The 13,520-nt window shown below is 46.4% G+C and overlaps 1 protein-coding gene across 1 annotated transcript; it reads right to left on the bottom strand.

The window, feature by feature from the left end:
• Positions 1-10,864: 10,864 nt before the first annotated feature.
• Positions 10,865-12,699, bottom strand: LOC120711536 (zealexin A1 synthase-like). The gene is made up of 2 exons (XM_039997093.1): positions 11,727-12,699; positions 10,865-11,633 (listed from the first exon to the last, which is right to left on the bottom strand). Exons 1-2 carry the CDS (start codon positions 12,627-12,629, stop codon positions 11,004-11,006), a joined length of 1,533 nt encoding a protein of 510 aa, XP_039853027.1. The 5' UTR covers positions 12,630-12,699; the 3' UTR covers positions 10,865-11,003.
• Positions 12,700-13,520: the final 821 nt, after the last annotated feature.

A 13,520-nucleotide genomic window follows, 5' to 3' on the forward strand; every position in this document is an offset into this window, starting at 1 on the left:
CACCATCAAAGTTCTGAGAAATTTCCTTGGATATATTTGTTCCAAAATTTTTATGGATATCTAAGAAGTTGGAACTCACATTTATCTCGGACAAATTCTCCAATATCAAGTCTTGACCGAGGGGTAATGTGAAACCCGGAAGTTCCGGTTTTCTAAACCCGGAAGTTCCGAATTTCAACCGATATATCACTATTCAGCCCGTGACTTACCCTTTCACCTCTCATTCTCTCTCCCACTCACTGCCCGACACAAACACTGTCAGGGAGAGGCGATTTTGGGGCGATTCGGTCATTTGATCAAGGACTTCAAGGATTGAAGGGCGGCTCTTGGTGATTACAATCCAGAGGTTCCGGATCCATCCTCCGGAATCAATTTCAAACCCATCCCACCATGAGCAACGGTACAAAATCAATCTTTTTTCCCGATCTCTTTACCTAGGATTGATCTATTCGATTCCTTTGGTAGGACACCTACATTTAGACCATAGTTGTTATCCCTAGCAAAAGAATCATGTTTCCTTGGTAGATTTAGATGATACTCGAATGTAGTGTTTTCTGGGCAAACCCGGAAGTTCCGGGTTTGAAATCCGGAAGTTCCGGATTTACCCAGAAAACTGGAATCCAGCTCTGTTCTTCCAAATTGTCGGTTTCTTTCACTCAAAATCATTCTTGTCCTAAATCCAAGGTTCCTCCTTTGTTTTCACAGATAATTCAGATGAGGAAAGGTTTGTTTTGAGGAGAAGGAGTAAAAATCCTAATGTTCCTATTGGGACAAGAAGATCCATGAGGCAACTTTCTAGAGGCACATTGCACATTGCAGATGAGCCAGAAATTCAAGAAGAGAACATCACATCTAGTGATGATGGGGAGGAAAGTGATCCAAATTATCATGAATCACCTCCCCATGGAACAAAGAGAGGTGGTAGGCAAATGAGGGGCAGCAGCAGCAGTGGTGGCCATGGAGTTGGCAGTGGTAGTGCTCAACCCGATGAAGAAGGGGAAGAAGAACATGTACAACAGTTCGGTCAGCCACTCTTTGTGACTGGAGTCATGTTGAGAAAGCCAAGTGTTCCCCATGATTATATCATGACTGATTACATGAAGAGGGGAATGACAGACAAAGTAAGAAAAGAAAGATTGAAGAATCCTTTGCGTGCTAAGAAAGAAAGAAGTGTTGATTATAGATTTCAAACCAAGTTCCATCAAGACTTCTATGTGAGTGCAATTCTTAGCAAGAAATACAAAGTGGCACGCTCTCAATTTATGAATTGGCCAAAACTTGAGAGAATGGGAGAACCAATCTTTAATGAGATCATTAGTGCATGCAAGGCTAAGCACATATACAAAATCATGACATTTAAATATGATTGGAACATAGAAGTGATTGCCCAATTTTATGCCACTTGCTATTTTGAAACACATGATGATATGAGATGGGTCCATTGGATGACAGAGGGAAAATGGTATAAAATTAATTATGTTGAGTTTGCAGTCATGTTTGGATTTGGGAGAGCTGATGCAGAAAGAGTTAGACTTCACCTTAGCTCTCCTCTCCCCAAAGAAGAAATGAAATGCATGTACTTACCTGGCAGGGAGTCAGAGTTTGGGGGGGCTAAAGGACTGATTCCATTTTATGGATATCTTAACAGGTTCTTTAGGAAGACACTTGCTCCTAGAGAGGGTGATGCTCACAATATATCGTCATATGGAAAGAATTTGCTATATGATTTAACTCCTAGTGAGCCAGAGTTCAGTGTGTTTGATTATATATGGGAGGAAATCAAGTCCATATCTGAATCACCTCAAAAGTGTTGTGGTTTTGGATCTTATCTCATGTTCATGATTGATCAAAAGACCAACAAAAGATTTGAGTGTGATTACAAACATCCTCCTGTTGATGTCAAGATGGACTCACACCCCAGACCCACTCTTGCTGAAATTATTGCATCTAGAGAGCAAGATGCAGCTCCAGGTGATGGTGATACAGCCCCACATGCTCCTACACATGCTCCTAGTGCACCACCTGTCCCTACTCGCTCCTATTCTAGGCGTGGTGGCTCTAGATCTCAAAATTGGGAAAAGCCTCCCTCTCCAATTAGAAAGATGTTCAACATAATTTTTGGGATGTGCAAGTCCACAAATGATGCGGTGCATAAGGAGAGGGAAAGGAGGAAGAAAGACACTTTGAGGCTAAAGAAATTGCAAGAAGCCATGTTGCCCAATGATCCTCCCTCACCCATTGGCTCAGAAGGACAGCAAAGTGAACCTGAAACTATGGAGCAAATGAATGCTAGATATCAGCAAGAAGATTATTGGGGGCAGCTCTATGGTAGTGGCACCACATCCTATGTTAACCCTACTATTGTTGACCTCTCGACCGCTCCTTTCATGCCTCAGGCTCCTCAGTTTCCACCACCACCTCCATCTTATGGGTTCGATGCTTTTGGTGCTTGGATGTTTGACCAACATGTTGGTGATGCCGGCCAAGGTTCGAGTAGTAGAAGCCCCAGAAAGACTCCCCTCAGGCCCTTCTTGGTGATAGATGACAAAGGGGGAGAGATTATTGAAGATTAAAGCTTCTACTCAGTTTTTAGTGTTTCTGGACAGGCAAACCCGAAGGTTCCGGGTTTCCAAATCCGGAAGTTCCGGATTTGGGTGTGGGATGCCACATGCCATGTAATAAATTCGTTTTAGCTCATGTGGACTTGAGAACAAATTGTATTGTGTGATATTGTGTGGTGAAACATGTTTAGATGCTTTAAATTAATATGTGATGCTTGTTAGTGTGATAAAATATGATGAAATGATGATTTGTTGCTTTAGGCCAGTTCTGCCTGGCAAATCTGGACAGAAGTTTCGGGTTTGTGTGGACAGAAATGATCAGTTTATTTTATCTTGCTTTTGTGTGAGATATCTGTCATATGCATCACGTATTATTTGATCACACATTTGTTTTGCACTCCACGGATGCTAAGATTTAGGGGGAGCTCTTTGTTTTTCTTGAAAATATGTGCAAAAGGGCATTTGAGGCCAAATTGATTGAATTCCATTCAATGCACATAGTAAGGGGGAGCTCCTACTAAATCTGAAAATTCAAAACTTCAATTTGTTATATCTTTTTGTAAGCTTTAGTCGGTGTTGTCATTAATCACCAAAAAGGCGGAGATTGAAAGAGCATCTAGGCCCCTAGTGGGTTTTGGAGTATTGATTGAAAACACGATTAAAAGACTAACTTGTTTGCATGAGATCATGAGCAGGTATTTAATTAAGTAATGGATACTAAATGAGATGGCTCATGTGTTGCAAGCAAGTGTGTTTATCCCATTGGTAAAATATGTATGTGACAAGCAAAACAAGAAAAGAAAAATAGAGCAAGGTATTCATGGTTGATATAAAAGCTCTAATATGAGAAGGCTTGTTTCGGTTTAAAATGGGATTTAAAAGTGACAAGTAAAGGTTTTGTGAATGAGATGTGATATGTTTATGTATAATCTCAAATATGGAAGATTTTGTCACATGTGATAAATGGTTATTAACTAAAGAAGCAAGCAAGGCAAAAGAGAATGAGACATGAGTTGATGCATATATGATGTCTCAAATTGGAAAGCTTGCATATAAGATTGAATTGAGAATTCAAACTGACAATGAAGATTTTATGCATGACACAATTCAATATGAGTTCAAGATGGACGGCTAGGATAAAGGTAGAGGACCGAGAGGCGTGTTTGAAGAGGCTACGCAAGCGACAGCTTGGGGGGAGCAAAGAAACCGATACGGGTCAGAAGCCGGAGATCCTAGAGTCATGGAGAGCTCTATGTTGAAGAGTGTCATTATTCAAGTAAAGAAAGTGATTTGTGAATCAAGTTGAATTTCACTCCTATGCAAATCAAAGATTCAAAGTCACTAGCTCAAAGCGGGTATGCTCAAAGAATGAAGATGTTGATGCCCACAAAGTACTGAAGAAAGGACGGCATGATCAAAATAGATTTCATTGTAAGTTAAATGTGATACAAGCCTACATGAACCTATATGTGATGCAAGGATGAAGAGTTGGAATTCGGGAATGGGTTTCTAGGTACTAAGCTTGGAGAAGGGCAATTGTGGTTGTGCCGAGAAACCAATGCTAGGGTGACGAAACGTTCTTTGGGTTCAACTTGAAGAATCTTGGTCATTTGTGGTGTTCATGTTGGCAAGTATCAATCTTTCTAGAACCTTGTTGTGAAGACGGTGACTTGAACTAGAAGTGGATTTCAATCAAGGATAAAGGTTCAAGGTCACTAGCTCATGGAAGATGTGCTCAAAGTAAAGAAGCCAAGTTGTATACACACCTTAGATTGTGATTGATCAACACACGGCATAGGATGAAAAAGAGAAGCTCAAGAAGTTGAAATGTAATTTATCTTTGATCTTGAGTTTAGGTATGCCGTACTATCAAGAGGGATGCATCACAATGGTCTTTGGTTTAGTCTCAGTGCTCAAGTAACCCATGTGAGTTGAGAGAGACACAAAAGCCTCACGTGCACATTTTAACTTTGCTGCCCGGGCAAATCCGGAAGTTCCGGATTTGGAATCCGGAAGTTCCAGATTTGGCACACGTGACACTAACGGCTAGTTGGTTTGAAAACCCGGAGGTTCCGGGTTGTATAATCCGGAAGTTCCGGGTTCTAACTGTCACATAATGACTAGTTTTGTTGGGACCAGCTATTTATACCCCTTAGCCCCCTCCTTGGTGGGCTGCTGTTCCAGGCTCTATTATGTTGATTGCTGGTCGTCCCAAGAAGCTTGGTAGCCATAGTTGAGCTCTCCCCAACCTCTCTTTGTGAGATTGTGTGATTAGTGTATATCCTTGAGTTGGGTTGAGAGAGTGAATGTTTGAGAGCACTAGAGAGCACAGCAAACCTTGTGCACTTGAGATTAGCCGTGATTTGTGTGATTTACATTTGTTACTCTGGGAGGTGAAGCCTCCTAGACGGCTAGGCGTCGCCGGCTAGCTCCCAAGGATTGTGGTGAGCAGCGGCAAGTTTGTTGCAACACCGATCTTGTGCCACGAGGGCGCATGGTCATATAGTGGAAGGAGGAGATAGCTTGACCTTGGGGTCGATACAAGCTTCCTCAACGGAGACTAGGATTCACACGTGGGTGCACGGGGTGAATCTGAACTTCGGTAAAACAGTTCCTTGTGTTCATTGCATTTACATTTACTCGTGGATTTGAGGAGTTCTCCATTAGACACTTGTGTCTTGGATAGATTGTTGTTTTGTGTGTGCAGGATCTGTATGAACCTGCTAAAGGAACTTAACTGGGCAGCTCTACAATTGGGGTTTTAATTTATTTTCATTTACTAGCACTACTTTTATTGTGTTCACTCTGTTCTGAGTGAACTCGGAAGTTCCAGATTGACAAACCCGGAAGTTCCGAGTTCACGCTACTGTCTAGCCCAAATCCGGAAGTCCCGGAAGTTCCGGGTTTGGTAGACAGACAATTTTATCCGCTGCGTTTGAGTAAAAATTTGTAGGAGCGCCTATTCACCCCCCCTCTAGGCGACATCACGGTCCTTTCAATTGGTATCAGAGCCTAACTTCACATCAAAGCTTAACCGCCGTGAAGAAACGATGTCGACGTCCTATGAGGTACCCATTGAGCCGCTTGTAAGTGATGGCTCAAATTATGCTTCCTGGTCCATTCAGGTTTGTAAACATTTGCGGAAGCTTGGTCCGCTTGCTGAATGTGTTGTAGTTGCAAGCGTCCTTCCTCCAAATTCTAGTTGGAAAAATGTTGATTTAACAAATCAAAGGGAAATGGATTGCATGCAACTCAATGCGTTAGTTACTGATTATTTGCTGAGTAATGTATGCGCAGAAATTAATGAGTACTTTTTCTCATCGTCCGAATCAGATTTACAATCAACATGTATGGACCGATGAGTATTATGGGCATCTTTTGCGTTCTGGAGTCTAAATTCTAAACCCAAGACTTTCATGTGCAAATAATTAACAGTGTGGTATTCAAAGCCTTCGAGTTTTTTTTCAAATAAGAATGCAAACCATCAAAAGCCAAATCAGCCAATTTCTTTTCAGAAACTGTTAAATTTAAACATCGGTTTTTATATCTTTAAACCTTCGGAAGTAATCCGAAGTAGGCTCATGTTGGCCTTGCCTAACCGATGCCAAATCCGTCAGTTTAGCTTTATTGTGCCCATTATAAAAACGATCATGAAAATTATGTTCCAACTGATTCCAAGATTGAATAGAAATTCCGGGCCAATGAAGAAAACCAAGAAAAAGTGGTTCCAGTCAAAGATAATGAAAATAAGCGAATGTGCAAAGCCTCATGAAAACCAGCTTTTCCCTGTTGTAAGATATATTGGTCAATGTGCTCCCAAGGTGCTTTATTATCATCACCACTAAATTTCACAAAATTAGGAACACACCAACCAGCAGGAAAAGAAACTGAATCAAATTCAGGAGGATATGACTTTTGGTATAATGTAGAATCACCTATATCCACATCGAATTTAGTTTTCATCGCACTAGCCGGATCCTCTTTTAACCTAGCGGGATCGGCTTTGCATGTACCACTCGTGGATGCTTGTGCTACAGAAGTAAGATGATGTTCTATAGAATTATCTTGTACCATCATCTGAACCGAACTTATCGGTGCTTGCCCCGCAGAATTTTCATGTACATTAATAAAAATCGATTCATGTGGAGAACCAGATTCTTGTGAAGGAGAAGGCTGCACACAATTTGTCATCTCATTGGTTCGGCTAAGGATTGCCGAGCAAAGAGTAGACATGTTCGGTGTAGATGTTACTGGGCTGACCGCTGATGCACCGGTCTGACCGGTCTGTTGGACTGGTCTGACCGGTCCAGCCGCATTTGGCTGTACCAGCTGCAATGGTGATGTTTGCCCTGCAAAATAGTTCGTTGGCGTGCCATATAGTGGTTCTTGAACAGATGTTGGCGTAGCCGATGAATTAGCAGTTTGGAAAGCACAATTATCATCTACGGATTTGCCTTTTTTCATGATATCTATTTGATCTTTTAAATCATTCATGGGCTTATATATATCAGCAATTTTTTTATACATAATAGATGATAATTGGCTAAACAAGTCGGAAGATGAAGTGTTTACATTGCTTATTACCTCGACTTGCTTATTCTTGAGCGTGAAGGAGGGCATCACGAAGTCTTGAACCCTCATGACCTGGTCTTGCTGATTTTTCTTGAATCCCTTCAAGAATTGTGCTTTGAAGTGCTCCCTGACCACCAAGTACTCTTGGCGCTCCTCCTCGTTGAGTTCCTCGATAGATGTGGAGATGTTGCCTTCGTCGAGGTCGGTGATGACGCCCATCTTCTTTGAGAACTAGATTAGATCGGTTTAAAAACCAGATTAATCTGTCCCCAGCGGAGTCACCAAAAAATGTGCTGACACTAATTTGTGCCAACACACTCGAATGCGCTGGAGCGCGCATTGATCGTCGACACGATCTTCACCAACGGACTCCCTGCGCACAGACCGATCAGACCAGTTATGGCGACCGGTCAGACCGGTTCTACAGAGAACGCCGCGAAGACCTAAAATCTCGAGCTCGGGAGGGACCCCGTAGGAGCTCGTGGATCTAGGGTTGCTCTGAGGTCGGCAGGCCACTCAGAACGCCATCGAACGCCGTGGAGACGAGCGAAGAACAGCAGATGGGCTTGGAAAAGTTAGGGTTTGGAGGTAAAAAGTATATGATAAATGTGTGAATCGATTGTGATTACCTCAATCGGCCTTAGCCTTTATATTTATAGGTCGGGGAAGTCGTACCCCTCTCCAAGTCGGTTTATACAAGAATTTCCAAAATAAAACGAAGGCTACTCGGATTACAACTGGACAGACCGGTCAGACCGGTCGGCCTCTGAACTGTCAAAATTGGATGTCAACAGGATCCACATGAGTACAGACAAAAAAAACTAATTGAATGGAAAAGTGAAAAAAAACAAAAGGAAAAAAAATCAAGTACGTACCTGTGTAGGGTGGGAGCGGCGTGCGGCACGTGGACCGCTCGTCCGTTGCGCGCCAGCAAGGCTTGGGGTGAGCGTCCTCAGAATTGGATTTACGCTTACATATATGGTGCGTGCGGTACACCGTACACGCACTGGACTCTTCCGCGGACGCTCCCCCACTACAAAATTGGTCTCAAACTATAGCCAACATTTTTTTTATATCTTTGTATCCATCTGAGTAGGGTGACTGCATCATGGGGAACCTGAAGGTCCCCCATTACTTTCTCCCCGTGGATGAAATTGGGTTCAGTTCCTTGTATTCCTCACTTCAAACGGCACATCTGCTTCTCATACTGTCTGTGGCCACAGTAACCAACTGAAGGTGAGATATTATTGGAGGAAAGCACGCCGAAAGAAGATCATATATAATTTTCCCATCGTTCTGTTGCAGAACCTGATGATCAAGCTCTTTGTTTTCCTCCAACTCTCATTTTCAGTACCTGTCAAAGCACTTCAACACGGCCAACACTTGGCATGGGCAACAGTGAAGACGGGGAAAGAATGTGGACTAGATGTTGAGATGCTACTCTACATTGGCCCTGTTTGGATACCAGGGTTAGAGTTGGAGTTGACTTTTTTTGCCACTCTAATCCAAAAAAATCCAAACAGGGTGGGTTAGAGTATATCTAACCCACCCCAAAAAACTATCCCCTCCAAAGGATACTTATTTGGGTTAGAGTGGTGGGCCCCACGTTTTTTCTCTCTCTCACTGGATCCATTTGCGGCAACGCGCCTCCCAGCGCCCCCTCCCTCCCCGACTTCTCCCCAATCCCGTGCGCCACCCGCGCCCCAACCCCGACACCCCTCCGCCGTCCCCGTCGCCAGCTTCGCCGGTGTCCCCAGCGGGCGTCCCCACACCGGATCCCGCCGGCCGAGATCCCGCCACCCATGCCGCACGGCCCGCTGCCCTCGCCGTCCCTCCTCGCCCCCGTCACGCCGCCCCCTGCCTCGGTGGAGGAGCAGGGCCGGGCCGCGCCGCCCCTTGCCGCGGCTCCCTTCACCGACAGCGAACGCAGTCGGGGAGCTTGGGCAGGCTCAGCGGACATGGCGGTCCTGCCCGGCAGCGGCTACCGCGCCCTCTCCCATCCGCCGACCGTCACGCCATGGCTGCCGCTCCGCCCGTCGGGCCACTGGTGGCCGCGGCCGCAGCCGTGCTCCGCTCGCCGGGCCGACGGGAGTCGCGACCGATCTCCGCGCGCCGCCAAGGGCGCGGCCGAGCTCTGCCCGCCGCGTCGGTGCCACCGCCATCCTCCGCTCTGCGCAGACGCGCGCTGCTCCTCCCACCGCCGCGTTGGCCCTCGGGCTGCTCGATCCGCCGGCATGCCGAGCCGTGCTGCTCGATTCTCCGAAGAGGAGGTGGAGGAGGGCGAGCAGGCAGCGGAGGCTAGGCCGAAGCACGGCGGCGCCACCAAAGAGGGCGCCGCCAGAGAGGAGATGCTGGAGAGGGAGGGAGTGGGAGAGACTGGCACTGGGAGGAGGCGCAAAGAGAGAACAGTGGAGAGAGAAAGAGAAGAATGGAAGAAAGAGGTGGCCACACCAGATCCGGCTAGAAAGAGGATTTAAAATAGACAAATGATTGAAAAAGTGTTTTTATTGTAGTTTAACCCTTGCATCCAAACACCATTTTGGTTAGAGTTAGTTCAGAGTTAGTCATGAGCTAGAAACTAACTCTAACATGTAATCCAGTTAGAGTATCCAAACAGGGCCATTAGTTGTGGAAGTGCAGCTCTGCATGCAGCCGCTACGAAAATTATAGCTATCAAGAGAAGAAGATATCCTTGGGAGTCCACAAGAGTAGCAGCATTCTATTTTAATTACACTTGTCCTGTCCTAGCACCTAGCACTGTTGAAAGCTGCAAGATACTCCTGGTCTTGGCTTCTTTCCACATGCAGTTGGCCTGGCTCCAGTTTTTTTTAAGAAAAGGGGTGCCTGAAATTTTATTGCAAAAGATAACGATGTCTTTACAGGTTACAAGAGGCTAGTAAACTACGGCACATATCGAGGCAAGGCTGCACGGAGGCAGCTTTACTGTCCTTCTGCACGTAATTTTACATATCAGTAAATTTGTTGCTTACAACAAGATCTATCGACCGCTGAAAAAATATCGGCTTGGGAACACACAAAGCAAAACATATGTACTCCCTCCATATAAGAAATAGATGACGTTTAGAACAGCGACACGGTCTTCAAAGTATAACTTTGACCGCTTATTTTTATAAAAATATTTGTTGAAAAGTGATATATGTATATTTTTATGAAAGTGTTTCTTAAGACAAATTTATTCATATAATTTTCACATTTTCAAACTCAATAACTTAAAAATTATTCATGATTTATATTCTCAATGTTTGACTCAAATCTTGTCCAAAACGTCATCTAAATCCTATATGGAGGGAGTAAGGTGTAAATGTCTTCTTATATTATACTCCCTCCTTCCCTGTTTATAAGGCATACACGTATATCAAGATTCAAACCTTGTCATCTTTGACCAATAATTTGACTATTAAATTTTTATTTTTATAATGCAAATTTCATATGATTGGATTCATAATCAAATATATTTTACAATGATTATAAGTTTATAATCAAAAGTGATATAATATATGATAAATAAATGGTCAAAGTGTTGTTTAGAAGACCGTGTCATGTTCCACCATGCCTTATAAACGGGGAAGGAGGGAGTATATTGTTCCCAAAAGTTAATTTATTAAGAAAAAATGATGTGTGCTCTTTGTACATTTATTTTTTTTGCTAGAATACTTTTATGTATAGTTTGGAACATTAGGAATCATATAGATTTTGGCAAAAAAAAAATCGACTCATAAATATTGATTCTCCACAAAAGATATCAAACTAGTATAATGAAAGAAGATTATTCGGCACAAAAACAAACCATACAGCACATAACATGACAAAGTTTACCACTACACAGTACATCACAAACATGATCAGGACCTAGACGCCTGGCACAGGAACGCGAAGGATGGGGCGGAGCAGGAGCCTGGATTTCCGGTGCGCGGTGATGCCGAACGCCTCGGTCATGTCGAGCTTGGCGCCACCGGGCACCTCCCAGTCGAAGTGGAAGAGGAGGCTGGCGAGCGCGAGCTCCATGTTGGCCAGCCCAAACCCCAGGCCAGGGCACATCCTCCGCCCGGCCCCGAACGGCAGGAGCTCGTAGTCGGTGCCCTTAAAATCCGCCGCGCTTCCGCCGCCGGCCTCGAACCGCTCCGGCCGGAACGCGTCGGGGTCCCCCGGCCAGTAGCGCTCGTCGCGGCCCAGCGCCCAGGCGTTCACCATCACCGTGATGCCCTGCGGCACGTCGTAGCCCAGCACGCGGCAGGGTTCTTGGCACGCCTGCGGGATCAGGAACGGCAGCGGCGTGTGCAGCCGGAGCGTCTCGCGGATGACGAGGGGCAGGTACTGGAGCCCTGCCTCCACGAGCTTCTCCTCCCGCACCGACCCGTGCGCGGCAAAGGCGCGTCGCACCTCCGCCGTCGCCCGCTCCATGACCTTGGGGTTCTGGACGAGCTCCGCCATGGCCCACTCCAGCGTCGGCGCTGTCGTCTCGCTGCCGGCGAAGATGTCCTGCGAGCAATCATACGGAGTGTCGATCTCTAAGTAATCGGTACAGAACTAACGGATCGGATTGAATTGATTGATGAGTTGAAGATTGCTTACAGTGATGGCGACTTTGATGACGTCCGTGTCGAGGGGGATCGGCAGCTCACCATCCTTCTGTACCTTGAGCAGCACGTCGAGGAGGTCTTCGACCTCGCCGCCGTCGCCACGCTCCATCCTCTCCAGGTGGTCCTTGATGATTTCGTCGAGGATCCCGAACGAGGTTTGACGGATCTCCTCGCTGCGGCGCACGGCGCTGCTGAGCCAGCTGACGATCCGGGATGACGGCCACAGGTCGGCTGGGTTGAACCCGGCGGCGAGCACGATGGCTTCGTCGAGCGCCCGCAGCAAGACCTCGCGGTCCTTGATCCGGTCGCCCATCGCAGCGCGCATCGTGGTGTCCGTGATGAGCTCGGACAGCCGCTCGCGCATGTTCACGGCGCGAGACTCCGCCGCCGCGGCGGCGCACACGCGCAGCATGGCGGCGGCCTCCTCCTCGCGGACGGCGCGGAAGGAGTTGACGCGGCGCGCGCTGAGGAGCTTGGTGATGGTGATCCGGCGGAGCTGCCGCCAGTGGGCCCCGTAGGGCGCCATGATGATCCCCCGGCCGCCGTCGGTGAGCGCCCGCATGGTGGGGCTCATCGGCCGCGTCGCGAACACCGCGTCGTGCGTCCTCATCACCTCCCGCGCCGCCTCCCGGGACGACACCACCAGCGTGGGCACCTCGCCGAGCTGGAGCAGCATGAGCGGCCCGTGGCGCCGCGCGAGGTCACGCATCGCGTGGTGCGGGAGCTTGCCGATCATGTGGTGCAGGCTGCCGATGATTGGCAGCTGCCATGGCCCCGGTGGCAGCCGCAGGCCGTGCTCGGGCGCCGCGGCGGAGCGCCGGCGCTTGGCGAGCAAGATGACGAGCAGCGAGACGAGAGCTAATACGAGGTAGAGGCAGTGCTGGTGGTCTTCCATTGGTGTTGCTCCCAATGCAAGCTCCTGGTGATTGGTGTGGCTTTGCTAGCTTAGTAAGCTGCAACTTAAATAGCAGAGCAGTGAGTGGTGGTTCTCCGTAACCTAAAATAATAAGCAGTGAGGCTGAATTGTTTATTGGTGATTGTTTGCCAGGTGGTTACGTGGAAGTAGCAGTGTAGCACCCAACTCCAGCTATCTTGGGGTCAAACCATGTGCGCTCCCTACATGTTGATTGCCTCGGAATAACCGCCACCATGTGACTTCATGCGACGAGTCAAACATCGAGACGATGGTCGGGAATATTTCTACAGAAAAAATATATTTCCTGATTTTATATGACCAATTACAACCAATAGTAGAAAAGGACAATTAATTTCAACATTTTTAGATTCACATTGTTCTCGAAATTCTCTAATACCGGTATAGGTAATGATTTTGTGAAGCCATCAGGAAGCCATGTGCTCAAATTTTAGATTTTTGTGAGAAACTCGTTTAAGGATTGAAGCCAAATTTCAGAATTGAAACCACATACGAAGCTTATGTCGGTTGGGCCGAACCAGTGGTCGACCAAACCAGCACCGACTCCCATGCTATCATTCCATTGCATTTTTCAAACTTCGGTGGACAACAAACAATCGATTGAAGAAGACGAAGAGAGAACTCTTCGATGTAATTTTATTTTCTTTATGTCGTTGTCCTTCTTTTATGCCACCAATTATTTACTTGATATGAATCAGATATGAGACACCTTATTGGTGTCTTTCTAAAAAAATAAAGAAGGCGGCGAAGATGAGGGTAAAGTACGTATCCTTACTGCCACGTATGCCCAATATTAATTTTGGCTTAGATGTCACGTGCACGTATAAAAAGAATATTCTTGCCGCTGTCTTG

This window comes from Panicum virgatum, chromosome 6K (genome assembly GCF_016808335.1).
Source record: "Panicum virgatum strain AP13 chromosome 6K, P.virgatum_v5, whole genome shotgun sequence".
Lineage (NCBI taxonomy): Eukaryota > Viridiplantae > Streptophyta > Magnoliopsida > Poales > Poaceae > Panicum > Panicum virgatum.